We start from the raw sequence: 22702 nt of genomic DNA, 5'->3' as shown, positions 1-22702 counted from the left end.
CAAGGAAAGGGCCCCAATTTCACCACCCTTACTTACATTTCTCTATGTCTTATGTTTTAGTTAGACTTCTAGTTCCTTATATTTATTCATGATACCTCTTGAATTGGTTACAGAGACACCTATATGTTTAGAGGTTGCTCCCAGCCTTTCTAACCAGAGCTGTGCTGAGGACAGAAGTTCCTTTTCATGAAGAATTTTGAGATTTTTGAAATTTAAGCTTCATTTCAGCTAGGAATAAAAATCAAAAGATTCAAAATTCTTCACACAGTAAAATTCTGGAAAAAAAATTGTTTTGGGTCAATTAAAACATTTTGATTCAATTTCAACTTTTAAAAAATGGTATCATTTTGTAATATATAAGACAAAATAAAAAAGTCTAAACAAAAAGTAATTCAAAACAAAAAATTGAAACGTTTCATTCCAGAAATGTCTAAACAGAGCACTTTGACATTGTTGGAACTTTTTTCACCAGTTTTCTTCCAAAACAAAATTCCAGACAAATCAACCCAATTTTCTAAGTATTTTGATTAGACATAATTTCAACTTCCAATGGAATATGGTCCCATTTAAGTTTCTCCAACCAACCTTAATTCTAACTCCATCTGTCTCTTCCCAGCTCTGCCTTTGATTTACTTCTCAAATGTGAATTTGATTCCCTAAGCCTTTCTTCTTTTTACTATGGATTCCCCTGATACACTGACGGTTGATATGCATAGCCAGGTTTTCGCCCCTCACTGTGTCCTTACCACTTCCTTTTTAAAGAGTTCCTCTCTTGCTAGCCTAAAACAGAGGGACTATGTGGTTCGCTTGATGTTACAGTGGAGTCTGTGTGATCCTTCCTGCCCCCACTTGACAAGGAATAGGTATCAATGGTTCCTGAACTGTACACACTTGCTTTCAAATACCCTGGCAAGAAAACCAACAATTCTAACTGCTCCATTGCTCCCAAGAAACTGATATCTGGCTCATTTGTCCAAGAAGAGAGGTAGCATCTACCCTGGTGCTAAAGAGCTAGAAGCATTCATTATGGTAACTTGCTGTTGCTCTATAATGTTTTCTGTATCATGTGTTTATCTCCTAATTTAATACCCAATTAAACTAATGTCAGGCATATGTCTTCATGTCCTAATGGGTCAATTCATAATTGCCTTTGCTCCCTGGTTTGGCTAAAAACACCATAGAATGCAGACAGATTTGCTGCAGAAGATGGTTCACATTTTGCACACCTACAATACTGGAGCTGGTCTCAGGTTTCAAGGGCTAAGCAAGAACTTCAGTAGCTCATCACTACCCCACCCCAACTAGGAACAGGCCACACTCCTGCTCCCTTCTCTATGTTCTTATACCAAGTCACCCAGTAAGCTCTTGTTCCACCTCTGTGACCTGCTTCCCTGGTCACACTGAGCCTCCTTCACTTGTTTGAAACTCATGGATGCTACTAGAAGGTGACTGAGGAAGAAGGCAGTGAGAAAGGAATACATTCAAGACCTTGAACTGGGAGACAAGAGGAGAACTAGACAAGTGAACTGGGACTTGGATGAGAGGGGAAGAGGATGAGAGAACAATTAGAAATAAGAGAGTGTTGTTAGTGACTCTCTGGCTGGTAGGTTAGGTGTGTACCGTGGTTGACATTAAAAAGTCAGTATTAACCTATAATTCCCACATGGGCTATCTGAGGCACCACAGTTATTTCCTATTTTACATCTACAAAAAAACTGGGACAGCTCAGGTAGCCCTGTGTGACAGCTCTTTGGAAATGTTGGCTTTTTAACATGCACTGAGGCCCAGGGTGTTTGAGGCTCTTCACCATCACATAGGCAGCATAGAGTTCAGTTCTGTTCTGAAAAGTGGCCATAAAAACAGCATTGCATGGCGCTCCATCTTTATTGTCACTGAAGCTTCAAGTCAAAAGTGCTCAGTTTACAGGAAAAAATATGTGCTTTCTAACTGCCCGCCCTGCATATTCTGTCTAGGCTCTAAAGCGAACATTTCCAATAGTGGCTTCGGATTTGGCTGTATCCATTTTGCACTGCCCAACCTGACACACCTGGTGCCTCAGATTAGGCACCCAGAAATTGTGGCATCCAAAATCAAGGGCCACTTTTGAAAATTTGGGCGTAAGAGTCAAGCCAAGTTCTTTGCATTTCATGCTTCATCAGTAAGGCTACGTTTTAGTCACAGGTATTTTTAGTAAACGTCATGGACAGGTCACGGCCCGTGATCTGTCCATGACTTTCACTATATACCCCTGACTAATACTTGGGATGGGGCGGCTCGGGGGGATCTCAAGGGGGCTCCATGGGTGCTGGGAGGGGGTGGCCCGAGGGGCACAGTGGGTACTTGGGGGTAGCCTGGGGGGGGTGCATGGTCTGGGGGGGTGTCGTAGGTGCTGGCGGGGGGGGGGGGCGCTGTGGGTGCTTTTGGGGGGGAGGTTGGCAGGGCTAGGGCAGGTTCCCTACCCAGCTCCTGGGAAGCAGTGACCTCCAGCTCCTACCTCCATGTGGTGCCTCCGCTCCTCCCCAGTCCCCAGTTCTGCAGCTCCCATTGGCTGAGAACCGCGGCCAATGGGAGCTGCGGGGGCGGAGGCAGCACATGGAGCTCGGAGCTGAGGGCGGGGAGTTCCTGTCGCCCTTCTGGGGAGCGCCCCTCCCAGGTAAGCACCACCCCACACCCCGACGCCCAGCCCTGAGCCCCCCCACACACACCCAGGCTCCTGCTGCTGGAGGTTAGGGGGGCCCGAGACGGCCCCAACAGCAGCCAGTGTGATTGGCCCAGGGGCTGCCTGAGCGGCTGAGGCGGCTCCCTGGCCAGGTGCACAGGCCGCGGCAGAAGTCACAGAGGTCATAGACAGCCGTGGCATCCGTGACCTCCATGACAAACACGGAGCCTTATTCATCAGTAATAGTACAGATCCTTCAATTAGGCCCTCAATTACATCTAGCTGGGCAACCCTTTTGTCTTCAGTGCACAGCTGTAACTGAATGGAACTTAGATGGAGGAATAAAAGAAGGAATAAAATCCAGCTCGCTCTCTCTGAGCTGTTTTGGCTCTGCAGGGCAAACAGGAGTGAAAAGCAATAAAAACTTATATCAATCACTTTCAAGTCACCAGTAATAACTCTGAATACACAAAGGGAGCAGACCTATTGAGTAAGAAGATGCAACTTCTACATAATCACTTCTCAGAGTAGAACTGCACTTTAGTGTTCCGTCCATAAAGTACTTTTAAAGTAATCATTCCCTGCCTTTTCTGAGGAGTGGAGTAATGGATACGAAAAGGCTACCGATGCTTTCTGTTTCAGCTCCTCTGGTTGTTATGCACAGGGAGGCTAGATTGGAGGAATTTGTTTCTGGTGCTTTGAAGGTCCCGAGAACATAAGAAAAATCAGAAAAAGCAGCACACTCCCTATCAACTTTTCCAAGAGGAGCAAATGCCTTTAATGTTTGCAGGAAAAAGAGACCGCACTTTTTTTTTTTTTTTTTTTTACTAGGATCAGTGCAGGTCACACACACAACAATCACAAGGAAAGACGAAACAGCTAAAAGAGGGATCCCTTCGCTCTTTTGAAAGGATGTCTTTGGCCAGATCCTTAGCTGGTGCAAATGGACACAGCTCCACTGAATCAATGGAGCGGCACCCATTTATGCCAGTTGAGGATCTGGCCCACAATGTAAGGCTGTAGGTCAAAACAAGACATGGAAACACATGAAAAAAATAAAAGAAAGCCTACGTCTCCCGCTCTGTCCTTCTCCAAAATAAAGTTGTTAGGAAAAATTCTTCTTACCCCGTACACCTTCTTGGCTCCTGCCTTGGCAGCAAACATTGAGAGGATTCCTGTGCCACTTCCAACATCCAATACAATCTTATCCTTAAAAACATGTTTATTGTGATACATGGAGTTTCTATATGTTAATGTGCGCACCTCATCCTTTAACATTTCCTGTGTTGAAAGAAGGCATCACATGTTTACTCATGGTGTAGGATTCATTGTGTCATTAAAATTTAACATATTCACCAGCTGAAGAGTTTTTTAAGGTTGTTTGGGACACAACCAGGATTCATTACAAATCAAGACAACTTTAAAATGCAAACCATGAAGAAGTGAAATAGTAAGACGCAGCATCGTCTTATTCGTCTACTCTTATTTCCCTCAAATATTATTTTACTGTTAAAAATGGCGACCAGAAATTATAGTCAATCCACAGTACTGCTGCGGGCATAGGCAAAAACGGTGCAAACCCCCTCACTCTCCTCCCCCTTGGGCTTTCTGCTGAGACTGCCACAAAGAATGAACACTGCAGTGGTTGTGGCAGTCTTTATAATACAGACACCTCCACAAGGAACTGGACTTAGACCAACTCCAATAGGTTTCACATAGGTCACCAGACAGACTGTAGAAGGTAACGACTGTCACTACTCGCCTGGATATGAATTGGTGAACTAATAATACATAAACAGTGTGTTTCCCCAATAGGTGGGGTAGTTATTATTCCTCTTTTACAAGTTGGGGGGTCGGGACTGGAGCACAGAGAGACTGAGGACTAAATTTTCTGTTGTCCAATAATTACGGGAGCCCATCTTGAGATTCCTAGGTGTCTTTACTTTGGCACCCAAAAACGGAGGCACTCAAATTGAGTAGACACTTGTGAACGTGTCAGCTCAACAGACTTGCCCAAAGTTTCACAGCTAATAGTTTCAGACCTAGGAATAGCACCAAGTCTCCTGACTCACATTTTACTCTCCTTTCTCTGCATCTCACAACCTCACTACTAGAAGGATCTTAGTCCAGTTTCTAGTGGGTATCTGTGCAGGATCTAGAGGTTAACTCTCGATCAATCCCTTCAGGCATTCAGTTTCTTCTCCTGAAGTTGCCACTGATAGGGGCCAATTTCTTTCTCGCACCAATTTTACATAGATGTAACTCTATTCACATCAGTAGAGTTAATCCTCATTTGCACTAGTGTGAGAAAAATCAAACACATTGGGGAAATATTTTCAAAAACACTTAAGCGATTTAGGCACCTAAATTCCATTTTAAAAAGTGGCTGAAGCACTAAGGAGCCACTCAGGTGCTTGTGAAAATGTTATCTATTATGTCTAAAAGGCAATAACTTTGATTACTCCTGTGGTCCTCACTGAATAATTTTAGGCAGTAGGATGAATGCATGTTGAATGCCAAGGTATATGAAAGCCCCAATGCCTAGCAGATGGAAGCAGCACTAGTGCATAAGATTACTATACATTGGTTGCTTGTCCGTCTGGGTGGGTTACTTTCAAAGGGACTGGTTATATCCATAACTGTTGACATGTAAGAGGATGTTTTCTCATGGAATATGGCTTGATATAAAATACCGAAAAGGGTAGAGGAGGGAGTCTGATTCCACTTAGCATGAAGTAGGAGCTGCTGTGATGGTATTAAGCCGGGTCCAATCCCCATGGTGTTTTGTTTCTCACTACTGATCTGACACATTATGGTACCATTTAATGTTTCCTGAGCATGTGCTTTTAGGGCCTGATTTTCAAAGACAAAATATCGTTTATGAATGCAAAGTTTGACCAAAGGGATGAGAGTTTCAAAGCTGCCTAGGGGATTTGCAAGCCCAACTGTCATTAATTGGAATGGGAATACAATGTCTAAATCCGTTTGGTGGCTTTGAAAATCTCAGCCTAAGTATGGATTTAGCAGCTTAGCTTTAGGTACCCAGATTTGAAAAATGTTCCTGTAACTCTTTATAGACACAGAGGACGTTTCATCCTTTGCTCCAAGGTCCTTGCAAGCCAAGGCCGAGATCATGTCCTCCACATTTCTGCATGCAAAGAATGCTATTAAACTACCCAATAACTGTCAGAAGGAGCGGGGCAGTTGCACTGAAGTGGTAGCAACCTTCTCCCTCCCTTCCTATGGATTTCAAAGGGGAGGGGGATTGTTCGGCAGGAAGGGGCAGCTGTCTCAGCGACCCTATACCAAACTTGCTCAATTTATTTACAAACATAACAATATTTTTCTTACTACTACTCCTGAAACTCACCCTGGGATCTGAGCGACAAGCTGGGCTCTTTCTGTCTTGTGCATCACCACTAGTATTAAAATTTCTGCTTTTCTAATATAACCCTTAGGTACAATTCCATTGTTCTCACAGCATGTTATGCCTTCTTCAATACCCTTTTGGTCTCCTTCTCCCACAGCTCTCTCTTCCATACTGCCCCTTGTGTGTTGAGTGCCCTTCCAAAATCTATTTGTCAAGCTTCCATCCTGACCTCATTCAAATCACTATTAAAAGCTGCAGCATCTCCTGCAAAATGCCTAAAACCCTCTGAAAATGGCACAGAAAAAGACGTATCTAACAACAGGAAAATTCCAAATAGCACCAAGACCCAATAGCCAATCAAAATACACAAGTTGTGGAAAAAACTCCCCCACTATGAAAAATCCCAACAAAACACAAACCAAAATAAAGGAAACAAATCCTAGTTAGTCACAGATGAAAGGATGCCACAGACTTTGAGGATGTCACTGTAATTACTGAATGGGCATTAAAGATTCCATGATGTGTCTTCTGAATGACAGATTGCTCTGGAGTCCTTACCAAATTTGCCCTTAGATAAATGCTTGCATCTCCCATTGAAATCAATAGGAGCTTGGCATGCATGTCTGAAGGGAGAATATGGCCCACTGTGTATTGTATGCAGAATCTGTTTTTAAATAGCAAAGAAAGAACTATCTTACTAAATTGGTATGTCCTTTCCATGGGGGTGGACCCATTCTGCAACCCTTACAGTCATGCTAAGTATCACTTACTTAAAGGTGAAAGTCCCCACTGTGCAGAGAGACCGCACAAGTTCCATGCACCACTGACGGCCTCTGTTGAGGATCTAAATGATACACAGGCTTTGAGGTGGCCCTCTGCCCAGGCGTGGAGTTCATCATTAGCATTTAATTAGAGGAACCATTGCCATGAGTAAAGATTGCAGAATCAGGTCCTTGGCAAATTGGTGCATCCAGTAGGGGAGGGGGAGGGGAAATCAACCATGAAATCACTGAAAACGTGTTGCCCTTCCATATTTTTACCAAGAAAACAAAGCCTTACCTCGTGGATTCCAAAGTGGGCATAGGAATCAAAATAGTAATCCCTGGATGTCATTTCTTCTGGATTCAAGAGTTTTGCCATCTTGCCTCGGCCTGGGCAGCTCGGTTGCAAAGGTACATGAATGACCGATTGAACAGGCTTCGGAATGACGATAGGCTGAGGAGGCTGGGAAGGGCCACTACAGATCTAGAAAGACGTGAAATATTATTGCAACAGTCATTAGTCACAGAACATTCCTCTGCATGGTCATTGTTGTCTCTGTCTTACCAGGGATATTATTATTATTACAGTTAGTTAGCTACAACGCAGGGATGGCATGGTCTAATGAATGGAATTTAGGGATGGGAGCCAAGAATGGCTGCTTTTTAATCCTCTTTAATTTACTTGCTGTGTGAACCTTGGAAAAGTTCCTTGCCTGATTCTCCATTGACCTGAACCTTGTGTCGTCATTTACAACAATGCAAAGAGGGTGAAAAGTGGGTGTAAAATGCTAGCACTGCTGTGAGTGGAGAACTTCGGTGCATTCTTATGTTCACCAACTTTGCACTTATGTCAATGACTATACAAAGTGCAAGTCAATGGAGATTTGGGTCTTCTCTTTTAGCTTTTTCCTCTGTAAGACTGTGGCAATAATCTTTACCATCCTACCTCATAATATGTGAATTATAGTAAACAAAAAGGGTCCCTGTGTGGAAGAGCTCGCAGTCAAAGGACCATCCTACAAGATACTGAACACCTCCTGCAAGGAATGGAGAGTTCTCATGTCATGTGAAAGTCCCTCAACGTTCAAAGAAACAGCTGCCATGGGGCTGAGCAGGATATGTTACCCCTAACTTTTACTCTGATGCTGATAGTGTGCTCAGCATGGATATAGGATTCATGTATCTCCACTCCCCCACAATTTTCTGTGTAATTGCACCCCTTTCAGCACAAATTTCAATAGAGACCTGAGGGCACACATCACCTCACAGGATCAGATTTGATAGCTTCAATGAGTAGAAAGGATGTATTAATACAATACCAGAACACAGAACGTTGCATTAACATTATATCTGGAAAAAGTCATGGAGGATGTGGGTTCTTAAATATATCTCCATCTTTAATTCTAGCACGAAGCAAAATTCTGAACAGTGAGAAAAATTAGAAGAGGCATCAAAATCTCAGAGGAATGTGAAAGTTGCCCTACCATTTACGGATCATCACCATTAATTTATTTGTACAGAAAGCCAGGGAAATTCCTCCACCTAAAATATTCCATCCTTATCCTACTTGTTCTCAGGTTTTAAATTCACTAATTCCCCAGCCATGACTTCATTTGGTGCAACCTCCGCTAGAGATTTTTTTCTGAGGTTTGAATTATCATTTGCAGTTTAGTGTTGCAAGAAATCAATCACTTGTACTGTCTCCGAATAGCACCAATTAGCCTAGTTTAACTTACTTTGATAAAAAAAAAAATGACTTTAACCTTTCTTTCCTTGCTCATGTTAATTTTAAACATGTCTTCTTTTGATGGTTTCTTTGGTCCATCTGTGTAAAATGAATAGTAATAACTTACATTCCTGCAATGCCTTTCATCCTGAAGGATCTAAAAATACTTTCATCATAGAAACTGGAGATGGAAAAGACCTAGTTCACACAGTCCATCTCCCAGCCACTGCAGGATTGTTCCCTATTATTGGTTTGTTTTAATAGTCCCAAGCAATGGGGCTTCTGCCACTTCTCTATTCCACATCTCGTTTCATTAAGACTTTTTCATAATAGTTATCCACATTTTTCTCCTTGTAATTTCGTCCCATTACTCCTAGTTATACCACCATGTAATATCCTAAACAATTCCTTTCCCTCCTTGGTGTTGCACCTATCAAATGTTTGCAGACTGTAATCCCTCTACCCTGTTTGCTTCCTAAATCAAGTTCTCTAGCACCAAGGTCATTTTGTAGCTATTCTTTGCACTTTGTCACTGTCTTTGAGGTAGTGAGATGCTCAGTGCAATATTCTATGGACAGTTGCACAAGAGCCATACATGGTACAGGAGAGAGAATCTATCCCCCTTTTGTTCAATGATGCCATGCCTTTTGTATGTGAAATCTAAAGGGACACTGGCCTTTTTTATGGTCGTAGTGTAAATTCATGTCTAATTTGCTGTCAACTAGAGATGCTTATCTATAAGGAGCCAATATGGTCTTTTGGTTAATGCACTTATAGCTCTCAGGGGATCTAGATTCAATTCCTGAGTTTATCTCCAACATTCCATGTGAGCTGGGGCAGATCATTTAGGGTTTGTCTATATTAGGATAAGAGATCAAGGTTTACTAACCACAAACGTTTTCCATAATGTAGACACAGAAAGGAGGGAACCTCAACGTTCCCAGTTGGAGGGAGCTGGTGTTACACCAACTGGTTCCTCTCTTTACAAAGGAAATGACAGAGCACTGCCATTCTCTGCAATCTCTCACAGAGCAGTCACTATATTTTTCCTTTAGATGCTGCAGCTGGTTTTTGGCAAAGGCCTATACATCCAGACAGTGCCAGGTTAATAACTGTTATCATGCTATTGAGACTGCATTATTTCTGAAAATTTGCAACTTTGTATTACTAGTACACCTGAGACCTTCCAAAGGAAAATGATATAAATAATGAAGCACCTGGAATAAGCGCTGTAATCAGTTCTGTAGATGATATTGTAGTACATAGCTATGGGTTGGAGAAGAAAAATAGTCTTGTTACTAGAACTCAGGAGACATGTGTTCTGTTCCCAGGTCTGCCATAGACATCAAGTGTGATCTTACTCAAGTCAGCTAATTTCTCTGTGCCTCAATTACCCATCTGTCAAATGGAGATAGTAATAATTCCCTACCACAGAGGATGTTGTGAAAACAAATTCATTGATGTATGTGAGGCACTCAGGTACAATGACAATGAACACCATACGAAAGCCAGTGAATACTGCCAGAACACTGGAAAACAAGGAAGAGGAATATGTTGAAAGAATGTCTATTGTCCGGGAAACAATAAAGTCTGCAAGTCTGAACCTCAGCGAAGAGAAGTGCTTGCTGAACCAGAAACAGCTAGACTTCTTTGGACGTGTTATAAATGCTCCAGATGAAAGCCAAGCTCCAGAGTAAAACCATTGAGAAAAGGCAGCTTCCTGAATCTATTCCAGAACTGGAAAGAAGCCTAGGCTTGATTAACTAGCTTGGCAGATGTATACCTAACCTGTCAGAAACAATACATCCTTTGAATAACTCCTGAGAAGGGCAAGCACCTGAATTAGAGCAAGCACCAGAGCAGACATTCTACGGAGTCTACCAGCTCCTATCTGAAGCCCCAGTACTAACTTCCCATGTTACCAGTAAGCCCAAACATTCTAGATATGGATGCCACTGATTATGAATTAAGGGGGTAATACTGCAAGATCTTAATAGTCTACTGAAACCAGTCGCATACTGCTCCAGAACACTGATTAATTCAGAGACCTATCGACATCCAAAACAATATGATAAAAAGCTACCCTGTGAGACATCCATCAATGTGCTCAGCAATTCTGCCCACCTGCAGAGGACACTGCTGTTTGGAGACACTTGAAGATGACCTACAACCAGGCTTTCCAGTGTTTGGGGTGTAAGTTTAAAGGAAAGGGTGACACAAGTTGGTCCTGTCACTTCTTTGGCACATTACTAAAGAAAACACTAGGTGAGATATATTGAACCTAATACACATGCTCAAGGTCATACCGATCTCCAGATTTGGGGTTGGCAAGGAATTTCCCCCCAGCTCAGATTGGCAGTGACCTTTGGGGTTTATTTTTCCTTCCCTCTGCAGCACTGGGTGTGGATGTCCTGGTAGGATCATCTGGGTATATCTCACCTAATCAATTCCTTACAATTGCAAAGGCCTTGAGCATTGGGTCACCTTGGTCTCCCCTGTTCTCTCTGTCTGTGGCACACAACAGTTTAATTTCCTGAGGATTGAAATGCTTTAGTCTAACTAAAATCTTTGGGATCACTATAGAGGTGTCCTGGGATAAACAAACCCTACGTGGGACAATATGGGGTTAATGAGGTAATGTTGGCTTAGGTGGCTCTGCTCCTTTGTACCTCTGAGAAATGTTAGTCTTGGGGAGAGGAGCTTCAGAGGAAGAGTCCCTTCTAGTTGATGACAGACCAGTAAGGAGAGCAGGCCCTCAGTGCTCAGCTCCTGAAGAGAGGGCTGACCAAAGGCAGGAGCTCCCCACTCAAAAGTATGCTTTCCTTCATGGGCCCTTCCTGAGGAAAGGGATGGCCGGATACTGACACACCTTGAGAGGGAAACATTCCCCACTTTTACCTGTGAACTCAGTTTATTTATGTTAAGTCTCCTTGTTCTTGTTAGTTGACTACCCCGGAAGGGGCAAGACTGTAAAGTGACCTGGCTGGAGGGCCAAGTCACAGGAAGAGGCAGATATCTGCAGGCCCAGAGCGTTGGTTGACAGGTAGTACACAATGAGAAGAGAGCTGCTATGCCATGCCTGCCCATAAGGAGGTGCTAGCAGTGAGTCAACCCTTTCACAGGGGAAACTGGGTGAAACTTAATGGCCTGTAATATGCAGGAGGTCAGACTACATGATCTACATGACCTACTCATAAACAAACTAGGGAAATACAACCTAGATAGAGCTACTATAAGGTAGCATAACCAGTTGGAAACACATTCCCAGAGAGTAGTTATCAGTGGTTCACAGTCAAACTTGAAATGTATATCAAGTGGGGTCCTGCAAGGATCAGTTCCGGGTCAAGTTCTGTTCAATATTTTCATCAGTGATTTAGATAATGGCATAGAGAGTACACTTATAAAGTTTGCAGACGATACCAAGCTGCAAGGGGTTGCAAGTGCTTTTTGGGATAGGATTAAAATTCAAAATGATCTGGACAAACTGGAGATATGATCTGAAGTAAATAGGATGAAATTCAATAATGACAAATGCAAAGTACTCCACTTAGGAAGGAACAATCAGTTGCACACATACAAAATGGGAAATTACTGCCTAGGAAGGAGTACTGCAGAAAGGGATCTGGGAGGTCATAGTGGATCACAAGATAAATATGAGTCAACAGTGTAACGCTGTTACAAAAAAAACCCCATCATTCTGGGATGTATTAGCAGGGTGTTGTAAACAAGACATGAGAAGTAATTCTTCCACTCTACACTGCACTGATTAGGCCTCAGCTGGAGTACTGTGTCCAGTTCTGGGTGCCACATTTCAGGAAAGATGTGGACAAATTGGAGAAAGTCCAGAGAAGAGCAACAAAAATTATTAAAGATCTAGAAAACGTTACCTATGAGGGAAGATTGAAAAAATAGGGTTTGTTTAGTCTAGAGAAGAGAAGACATGATAAGAGTTTTCAAGTACATAAAAGGTTGTTACAAGAAGGAGGAGAAAAACTGTTCTCGTTAACCGAGGACAAGAAGCAATGGGCTTAAATTGCAGCAAGAGAGGTTTAGGCTGGACATTAGGAAAAACTTCCTGTCAGGGTGGTTAAGCACTGGAATAAATTGCCCAGGGAAGTGGTGGAATCTTCGTAATTGGAGATTTTTAAGAGCAGGTTAGACAAACACCTGTCAGGGATGGTCCAGATAATACTTAGTCCTGCCATGAGTGCAGGGGACTGGACTAGGTGACCTCTTGAGGTCCCTTCCAGTCCTATGATTCTATAATTCTGTCTGTGGTCTCCTCTGGCCTTAAACTCTATGAAACTAACATGTCCTTTTCCTTCAGTGGTCTCCAGAAGCATGGAGCCTTATGCCTGCACAGAGTCCCTTTGAAGCCATCAGGATTCCTCATGGGCCTATGGCTCCATGTTAGATCTTGTTGCATGAGTGGGGCCTTACTGAGTATACAAAGGACTTTGGCTGAGATTTTCAAAGCCACCTGTAGCATGTGGATGTCCAATTCACATTAATTTTCATTTATTAATTTGAATGAGACTTGGGCATTCAAATACCTGAGGCAGCTTTGAAAATCTCAGCTTTTTCATGCATCACCATCTGACTCTGCAGCGAGGCAAGAAAGAGTTGGGGGATGGGAAACATGCAAAACTCTTTTAATTACTTTCCATTTTTACGAGACTGAAGAAAATTGAGGTGTGTCAAGAAAAAGAAAATTAATTTTCAAGGTTACGCAAGTCCTGCTCTTCCTTGACATTACCATGGAGATAGGGTCTTGGATACTAAGATTCAAATCTTGAACAGAAGACTGATAAAACCGATGCTCAAACTGCAATTTTCTTCCCTGTCAAGCTCTGTGTTATTTATGAATACAAGTAATATATTTCCGTGGGTACTAAGCAGGCTAGAGATATTTTATATTCAAAAAATCCTACACCATCATTAAGAGAGAATCAAACTGTGAATGGAGTTAGAGTTTGATTTGTAAAAATTCAGACCATTCAAAATTCTGTGTCAAATATTTCTGTGGGTTCTGAATTTCAATGAGCCAGATTCTCTCCAGTGTCAGGACCACTGGAACAAAGCAGCCCCAGAAGGATCTCCCCAGGGTGGGGATTATCTCTTGGCTTAGCACACAGTCACCACAGCAGATCCTGCAATGCAGCTCTCCCTGCAGTGGGGAAAGGGGTCGTGACTAGGGGTGGATGGCAAAGCTGGGGGCTCCCATGATGGCCTCTTGGGACCTCATTAGCAGATGGCACAAGTTATGGCAACCTTTAGCTTCTCTGATTTATGTACTGTGAGGACCAGACTGGTCCTAGGTTTAGGGGAGTGCAAACCCCTCCTGAGTTTTGTTGAGTGCTCCTTGGCTTGAGCAGAGTACCTCAGCCATTGTCTATACACATGGAATTTTTGTGTCAGGGATTTATTTCAGTATTTGAAGTGCTCAGGTACTACAGTAATGTGTGGTATGAAAATCTAGATAGGTTATAGATATGGAATCTAATCTAGACAGACAGACAACATTCCTTGGATATGATTATTTAAATGTACCACCTATTAGACAAAGTTTGTTTGTTTTTTCAAAAAACAGGGCCTTGAAAATCTTGACCCAAGTGTTTCTTGTCTTCTGTCTGTTGGATTCTTCTTATTGTGTTTAATTTGTAGCCTTGGTTTTTGTGTTCTCAAAACTAGGACTTAAGGGCCTAACCCTCAGCTATAAATCCGTTAATTCTTCCAGTTTACACCAGTTGGAGTTCTGGCCCCATAAGTTTATGTAAGTTTTGTGAAAAATGCAGATCTACCCAATATAAGGCTGTCATAAATATAAAGGGAAGGGTAAACACCTTTAAATCCCTCCTGGCCAGAGGAAAAACCCTTTCACCTGTAAAGGGTTAAGAAGATAACGATAACCTCGCTGGCACCTGACCAAAATGACCAATGGGGAGACAAGATACTTTCAAAGCTGGGGTGGGGGAGGAAACAAAGGGTTCTCTCTATCTGTGTGTTGCTTTTGCTGGGACCAGAGCAGGAATGCAGGTCAGAACTCCTGTAAAGGGCTAATAAGCAATCTAGTTAGATATGCATTAGATTCTGTTTTGTTTTAATGGCTAATAAAATAAGTTGTGCTGAATGGAATGTATATTCCTGGTTTTGTGTCTTTTTGTAACTTACGGTTTTGAATCTAGAGGGATTCTCTATGTTTTGAATCTGATTACCCTGTAAGGTATTTACCATCCTGATTTTACAGAGGTGATTCTTTTACTTTTTCTTCAATTAAAATTCTTTTTTTAAGAACCTGATTGCTTTTTCATTGTTCTTAAGATCCAAGGGTTTGGGTCTGTGTTCACCTATGCAAATTGATGAGGATTTTTATCAAGCCTTCCCCAGGAAAGGGGGTGTAGGGCTTGGGAGGATTTTGTGGGGAAAGATGTTTCCAAGCAGGCTATTTCCCTGTTATATATTTATTAGATGCTTGGTGGTGGCAGCAATAAAGTCTAGGGGCAAAAGGTAAAATAGTTTGTACCTTGGGGAAGTTTTAACCTAAGCTGGTAAAAATAAGCTTAGGGGTTTTTTCATGCAGGTCCCCACATCTGTACCCTAGAGTTCAGAGTTGGGAAGGAACCTTGACAAAGGCAATGCTAACAATTTCTCAGGAGTCAGACCGACCCAGTAGAATAGTTGGGGTACACAGCTGTGAATTACAGGTGCTTGGATGTAGCTTACTATTTTGCCGGACGCTTAAGTCACACATTTACCTGACTTTTCCAGCTTGAATGCCAAACTGCCTGGAGAGTATGTTTGCACAACATCAGATGAATTTATTATGGACAAAGATCCGCAATTTGTCAAAAAGCAGTCATGTCCTTTATGAACAACTGTAACTTTGACTACATTGTAACCATTTCACATTATCTCCAAGCTAATGGTAAGCCTGAGAGAGCTATGCAAACTGTGAAGCAGGGTCTGAAACAAGAGGATCAATTTTTAGCTTTCCTCAGTTATAGAATATAAATGCCACCAAGTATGGCCCAGGCCCAGCACAGCTGAATCTGGGAGGACAGCTGGACACACCAATTCCACCCTATGTGGCAAGATCCCAGACAAACCAAAGAAAAAGATGCATATAAATTTCAATTTGATAAGAGCATGGCTGACATACTGGGATTTAAGGGGGGACTAAAATTAGACTTTGAGAAGGTATGGGCAGTGCCTACTATTGTGCAAGATTTGTAGGTCCTACACTGTCAAGACATGCACATTCCACCTTTACTACACAGGAACTAGAGACATGATTAGTGTACAAACTGCTTTGCAAAACTGTCCAGATCATCAGGAACAAACAAGGATTGATTCTTCCTCAAGTCTTATGATCAATACCTCCAGAAGAAGAGTGATCAGGAAACCTGAGCATTGTGGAGACCACAGGTCAGATGATGTCCACTGTCCAGCCCCTAAACATTTGCACAAGGGATGGAGAGGATATAAAGAGCCTCTCCCTGGAAATTAAACTTTCATTATTATTATGAAAGCATTCGGATGCACATCTTAGAAGTGAACAGGGAGTGATTCTAAGGCTATGTATGAAATAACCAGTAGGAGGTGACAGCAAATGAGATGATGTAACATTATAGGTATGCAGCAATTCCCCAAAAGGGACCATATTGTTGGTATCCACCCTACACATACCCACATCAAATACCATTTGAAAGCTTATTTTATGTACGTTTAAAAGAGGTATGATGTGGAGCTGTCAAGTGGTGCTGTAAGCTTCTCAGCAATGTGAAACAATGGTACCCAAAATGAGAGTGTCATGTTTTTGCACAGTTCCAGAAACACTGCAACATGAGTAAAAGTAAGAACTGTAGGTATAAGTTAATTTCACCACCTTAATGTGGTCAAAGCTACCAAGCAACAATGTATTAAAAAATCTGTATTGGTTTTGTGTGGGCAAGTATTTTTTTCTTCCAGAAATGATGGAGCTATTTAGCACATGGCAAAAATGGCCAATTTTAACATTTTGTAAGACACTAACATGAGCTGTTTCATATTGCATATTCTTAATTGTCAAATATCTCACGAGTGATTATACTAGTTTTCTATCATTTTAATTGAAATTTGCTGACCACATCAGTCTCACACTGAAGGTTGTGCACTAGATTGCGTGTCCATAGTTTGTACTGCATAGTGGGTAGATACTCCTAATGTAACGTTTCCCCATTTGTAAGTTTTCGTACATGCAATGTAGCATCTAGTCTGCCTGGTAGAAGGTTTTAATTTGTAATTGTGTAACCATGCAGTCCTAGCCTTTGAAATATTTTAGGAAACTAGCTTTTTAATTCAGTCACACTTATGCACGGGTCCGTATTTAGTGTTAGAGATAACACTATTATGACTATGCAAAAGCTATGAGAGAAAGATGTGGCCTAACAAGAAGTAGTGAAGACAGTTCACAAACAAGTCCTTGCCTCTGCATTCTAGAGAGCTGAAGAGCATGTTACAGCTCTTACCAGCCATGTCATCAACAATACGACAAAGCCATTTGATCCTGAATCACATCATGAGATGCTTATCAACATATCTATTGGACTGCATGAAACATCATATGTACAAGAGTCACTACTGAAAATAGTGAAGAACGAATGGAGAGATTTGTGAAACAGGCACTTGATACTGATGGGACATGTAGCTTCTTCAGTCCAATCAAGAAATCTGGCACCAGAACATTTGCTGACATGGCCAAGAAGACCAAATTTAGGTCTGACAAGGGAGAGACAATCAGAAGCTTTAAGTCCAGAAATTGTTTTCTGCAGTGCCTGGTCCTTAGCAAAATGCAGAGATTGTGTTTCAATGGCGACTATTCTTAGTCACCCAATAGGACAGTGCCTATGCCCTTCTTCCATGCTGATGGAACAATGAGAAGAAGGGACAAAGCTGAATTAAGGCATCAGCAAGAAGCTCAAACTGAAAGAATCCATGAGCTAAGGCCATGCAACAAAGAAATCACAGTGTGCGTCAGAGATGCCATGACTGTTATACAAATGATGACTGGAGATAAATTCTACACTTTCAGTGACTTGGCTGCTAAGCACTTGAGGCAGGTACTAAAAGGATTTGACAAAGCTAATTCTATAATCCAAGTCTTTGACAGATATGACAACAGTAACTCTATGAAAACTGCAGAAGGATCACAACTGACAGGGTCTAAGGTTGGATGCAAGAAATACCAGGTGATTGGTGGACCCCTGTGTCTCCAAGGGAAAAAGTTTCTAAATGTGGCATCCAACAAGCAGCCATTTGTAAAATTCCTCTGTTAATTATGTGGTTTGCAGTATACCTGAGACTGTAGGAGCACACCCAACACAAACGCTCTTTTTTGCTGGAGGCTCTTCCAGTGGTGAAGTAGCAAAGTCCATCACCAATAGACTTTTAATCATTTTTGTTGTTCTCCTCTGGACTTTCTCCAACTTGTCCACATCTTTCATGAAATGTGGTGCCCAGAAGCTTATCTTGGAAAAGAGGGGCCTACCTCCTGGGCCCAGACAGACTGAACAGACTTTTTCTATTACCTTTATGCCACAGTCTGCAAAACCTTGACAATAGAGTGGGTGGTAGGAAGTGGCCCAGGGATGGCAGCCTTAAGGTGCTCCTGAGTGCCAGACCTTCAGTAACCTGCCCTGGGCTAGAGGCTGGTGGAGTGGGAGGGCCTGGGATCCCCGATCAGCCCTCCTCCTTACTAAGAAGGGACTCACCCCCTAACCACTATACGATGCTTCCAACAAGCCCCAACCATCACAGGTAGGTTGAATTCAACCCAATAGTCAAAAAAAAATTCTTGTATTCATGCAGTTCTAGCTTTGACTTCTATCCTCCCTGCAGCACAAGACAGACATTGTGCTCAGAAAGTGGATTAATCAGAAACTGATGCCAATCTGTTGGATTTGAAGCCCTGTGAACCTCATTGGGGATGAGCTTGGCCTGACTGTGCGGAGTATGTAATGGGCTAGTTAAGGTCCCAGTCCTGCTCCCATTGAGTTCATATGGTGTTTTGCCATTGTTCTGTTCAGCAGAAGCAGGCTCTCTGATTATGTTGCCCTTTAGTGGACTGCCAGCTAACAATTTATTCTTAAACTCAAGTACAGAGGCCTGAGTTGTAGGAGTCTGTAATCCTGAAATTAATCTCTGACAACCACACTCTCTCTCTCTCTCTCTGTGTACACACACACACACACACACACACTATGCAGCATATGGATTTGTTACTTTCTGATGATCACATGATGCAGGAGTCTGAATACAGAGGGAAGGAGAATGAAATAAATGCATGTTATAAAAGTTGTGAAGGAGTCCAGTTACATTTGTGTAGTGCTGGATACTATGATGCTTTGTTTCAATTGTCCAGTTTGCTCACGAATGGATGCTGTAGATATGTGTCAATCAGCGTACCTGGGTTTTCCTGATTTGGGAACACCACCCATCCCTCTGAGTAGCATGTAGCCTCCTGCCTATAAAAGAGTGAGTGGGAGGGTGGGAGGTGGTTAACAGGTTCTGTACAGGCACAGTCATGGTAACAAACCAGAGAGCTGTAAATAAACTTGGCTTGCTTAAAAGTGGACACCAGAGCTGGGGATATTTTGTAGATGGGAGCTAGCTGCCTGGTTGCTTGACAGCCTTGCAATGAGCACATGGTTTCCAGTGCTGGAATACTCACCCTAAAGCAGGACTGGCATTTTCACTGTACAAAAGCACAAAGGAGAACCCATGCATAGGCGCCGACTCCGTGGGTGCTCCGGGGCTGGAGCACCCATGGGGAAAAATTAGTGGGTGCTCTGCACCCACAGGCTGCCCCCCACCCTGCCTCCATCTCCTCCCTTGAGCACGCCACGTCCCCGCTTCTCCGCCTACCTCCCAGCGCTTGCCGCCACAAAACAGTTGTTTTGCAGCGTAACAAGCTCCAGGAGGGAGGGGGGAGGAGCGGGAACACGGTGCACTCAGGGGAAGAGGTGGGGCCAGGGCAGGGATTTGGGGAAAGAGTTGGAATAGGGGCAAGGAGGGGGTGAAGTTGGGGCAGGGACTTTGGGGAAGGGGTTGAAATGGGGAGGTGGCAGGGCAGGGGTGGAGTCGGGGCGGTGCAGAGGGGGGTCGAGCACCCACCGGCGCCAGTAGAAGTTGGCACCTATGAACCCATGTTGTCTTTTTTTTTCCTGGAGAAATGCACTGGGGCTAGAGGTGAATGGTTAGGAATGCCAACTTTTTAATCGCAGAAAACCAAACACCCTTGCCCTGCCCCGAGGCCCCACCCTCCGCTCACTCCATTCCCCCCACCCTCGTTCACTCACTGATTTTCACCAGGCTGGGGCAGGGGGTTGGGGTGTGGGAAGGGATGCAGGCTCCAGCTGGGGGTGCAGGATCTGCGGTGGGTCTGGAGATAAGAGGTTTGGGGTGCAGGAGGTGACTCCAGGCTGGGGCCGAGGGGTTCGGAGTGGGGGAGGGGGCTCCAGGCTGGGGTAGAGGGTTGGGGTGTGGAAGGGGGTATGGGCTCTGGGCTGGGGGTGCAGGCTCCTGAGTGGGGTCTGAAATTAGGAGTTCAGGATGTGGGAGGGGGCTCTGGGATGGGGCAAGAGGTTGGGATGCAGGAGGAGGCGTGCAGTCTCCAAGAGGGAGTTTGGGTGCAGAAGGGGGCTCAGGGCAGGGGGTTGGGGTACGGGAGGAGGTATGGGGTGCAGGCTCTGAGCGGTGCTTACCTCAGGCACTCCCAGAAGCAGCCAGTATGTCCCTGCGGCCCCTAGACTCAGGGGTGGCCAGGTGGCTTTGTGTGCTGCACCTGTGAACAGGCACCACCCCCACAGCTCCCATTGGCTGGGAACCGTGGCCAATGGGAGCTGCGGAGCTGGGGCTCAGAGCAGAGGCAGCACGTGGAGCCCCCATGGCCGTCCCTCCACCTAGGAGCAGGAGGTGCTGGCCGCTTCTGGGAACCTGCCAGCCCTGCTGCACCAGCAGCACTGTCAACCAGACTTTTAACAGTCCGGTCAGCAGTGCTGACTGGAGCCACTAGGGTTCTTTTCGACCGGGTGTTCCGGTAAAAACCTGGACACCTGGCAACCCTATGTATGGCAACTGAAGTGAACTACTGTCTGCTTTTGTTAAAAAGAGAGGCCCAGGGAGCACTCTCCATATTTATCCTAAGAAGCTATTAACATTAATTGCACAGTTACCGCCACCCCCCACACATTTTCTGCAAGGTGGCAGAGGCTGCGACAGGTTGTGCCTCCTGGTCTCAGACAGGGTTATGGTGATGTGCAACATGTCCTAGCCCCCTCTTCCATCCTAGCGGTGCTGTCCCCTTCTTAAGGCTGCTCTAACAGCAACCCTGCTGCAAAAACAACCACACACACAAAACAGAAACCTCCCACCTTTCGAGTTTCTCCTTCAGACGAAGGTGGGCAAGAGTTTGGTGTGATTCCCATTCTTTTTAATTAATTTGTGAGAAACTGAGAGATTACAGTGATGAGGGTCATATAAGTACCTAGATAAATTGATCAATCATCCAGGGAACAACTTCCTTTCTCCTTTGTTCCCTTCCCCAAAATGTGAGGGGGCTACAGTGAACCACCAGGCAAGCCATGCTGTGTGCATTTTACATGAATAAACTTCCCCCCCTGAAACATCTGGTGCTAAGGGGTTTTGACAAGGCCAGAAATCCCAGAATGGCCAGTGTCGTGGCATTTCATCCAGATCAGGTAGTACAGAAGTAATCAAGGCAAAAATGTTAGGGGGCAAATGGCCTGGACCTCTGACAGGGTATTAGAGTTCATCTTGGTTTGAGAGGAGAGGTTACAGTTAGGTTGGGGTATTTTATTTATATATTTTTGCCTGTCCTTAGAACGTGAGAAAGAAGGAAAGACAATAGCCCAGTTTTCCTCGTGAATCTAGGCTACAGCCTCTGGGAAATAACGAGCATTTCCAAGTTTAACATCGTTTTAGTTCACATTTGCGTTTCAGAGACCAGCATAAGGGGAGGAATGTCTCTGCTTTATTAAAATGCATCAGGTGTTCCTGCTGATTTTTCAAATGTTGGTCACGGTCTCAGGGAGTCTAAAAATAAACCATATCAATTGCTTTCCCAGGCATTCGCTGCAGAGTCACCTCTAAATCTGGTACAGACCATTGTTAGTGTTAAATGTATATTACTTGCACTGATATTGACTTTTTAATGTCCCATCTGGCCTGATTCCTGCTGATCTTTCAAGGGCAAGTGCTCGTATACCACCCAGCAATTACACCATGTTATCCCATACTGTACAGGGACCAAACCCACCCCACTGCTCCAAGCTCATGTAGCCAGGCATGGCACAGGGCTTGTGGAGGTATAATACTCTCAGACAAGGGTGGTGTTTTGAACCGTGGGAATTAATCTTCCCTCCTTCAGCCCATGGAGCATAGAATCATAGAACTGGAAGGGACCTCAAGAGGTCATCTACTCCAGTCCCCGGCACTCAGGGCAGGACTAATTATCTAGACCATTCCTGACAGGTGTTTGTCTAACCTGCTCTTAAAATCTCCAATGATAGAGATTCCACAACCTCCTTAGGCAATTTATTCCAGTGCTTAGCCACCCTGACAGTTAGGAAGTTTTTCCTAATGTCGAATGTAAACATCCCTTGCTGCAGTTTAAGCTCGTTGCTTCTCGTCCTATCCTCAGAGGTTAAGAAAAACAAGGAGGAGGGAGAAAAATTGTACCAAACTTCTACATACTTGAAAACAGCTATGTCCCCTCTCAGTCTTCTCTTTTCCAGACTAAACAAACCCAATTTTTTCCAATCTTCCCTCATAAATCATGGTTTCTAGACCTTTAATCAATTTTGTTGCTCTTCTCTGGACTTTCTCTGATTTGTCCACATCTTTCCTGAAATGTGGCTCCCAGAACTGGACACAATACTCCAGTTGAGGCCTAATCAAAGTGGAGTAGAGCAGAAGAATTACTTCTCATGTCTTGCTTACAACACTCCTGCTAACACATCCCAGAATGATGTTCGCTTTTTTTGCAACAGCATTACACTGTTGACTCATATTTAGCCTATGGTCCACTATGACCACCAGATCCCTTTCTGCAGTACTCCTTCCTAGGCAGTCATTTCCCATTTTGTATGTCTGCAACTGATTGTTCCTTCCTAAATGGAGTACTTTGC

At 43.7% G+C, this 22702-nt stretch overlaps 1 protein-coding gene across 2 annotated transcripts in view; it reads right to left on the bottom strand.

Moving 5' to 3' along the window:
- The window catches only part of PRMT8 (protein arginine methyltransferase 8), a 103275-nt gene that overhangs the window by 40866 nt on the left and 39707 nt on the right, over positions 1-22702 (bottom strand). Inside the window, exons 2-3 of one of the 2 annotated variants that reach the window (XM_007055634.3) lie at positions 7089-7274; positions 3785-3940 (exon numbers count right to left, since the gene is read on the bottom strand). In XM_007055634.3, the coding sequence (XP_007055696.1) occupies positions 3785-3940; positions 7089-7274 (342 nt within the window). The remainder of the gene's footprint in view (positions 1-3784; positions 3941-7088; positions 7275-22702) is intronic. The other variant, XM_043526800.1, reaches the window with a different exon arrangement.

The sequence above is a fragment of the Chelonia mydas genome, chromosome 1 (assembly GCF_015237465.2).
Source record: "Chelonia mydas isolate rCheMyd1 chromosome 1, rCheMyd1.pri.v2, whole genome shotgun sequence".
NCBI classification, from domain to species: domain Eukaryota; kingdom Metazoa; phylum Chordata; order Testudines; family Cheloniidae; genus Chelonia; species Chelonia mydas.
The sequence above is the reverse complement of the archived record's forward strand: the minus strand, read 5'-3'. Positions and strand labels throughout refer to the sequence as shown.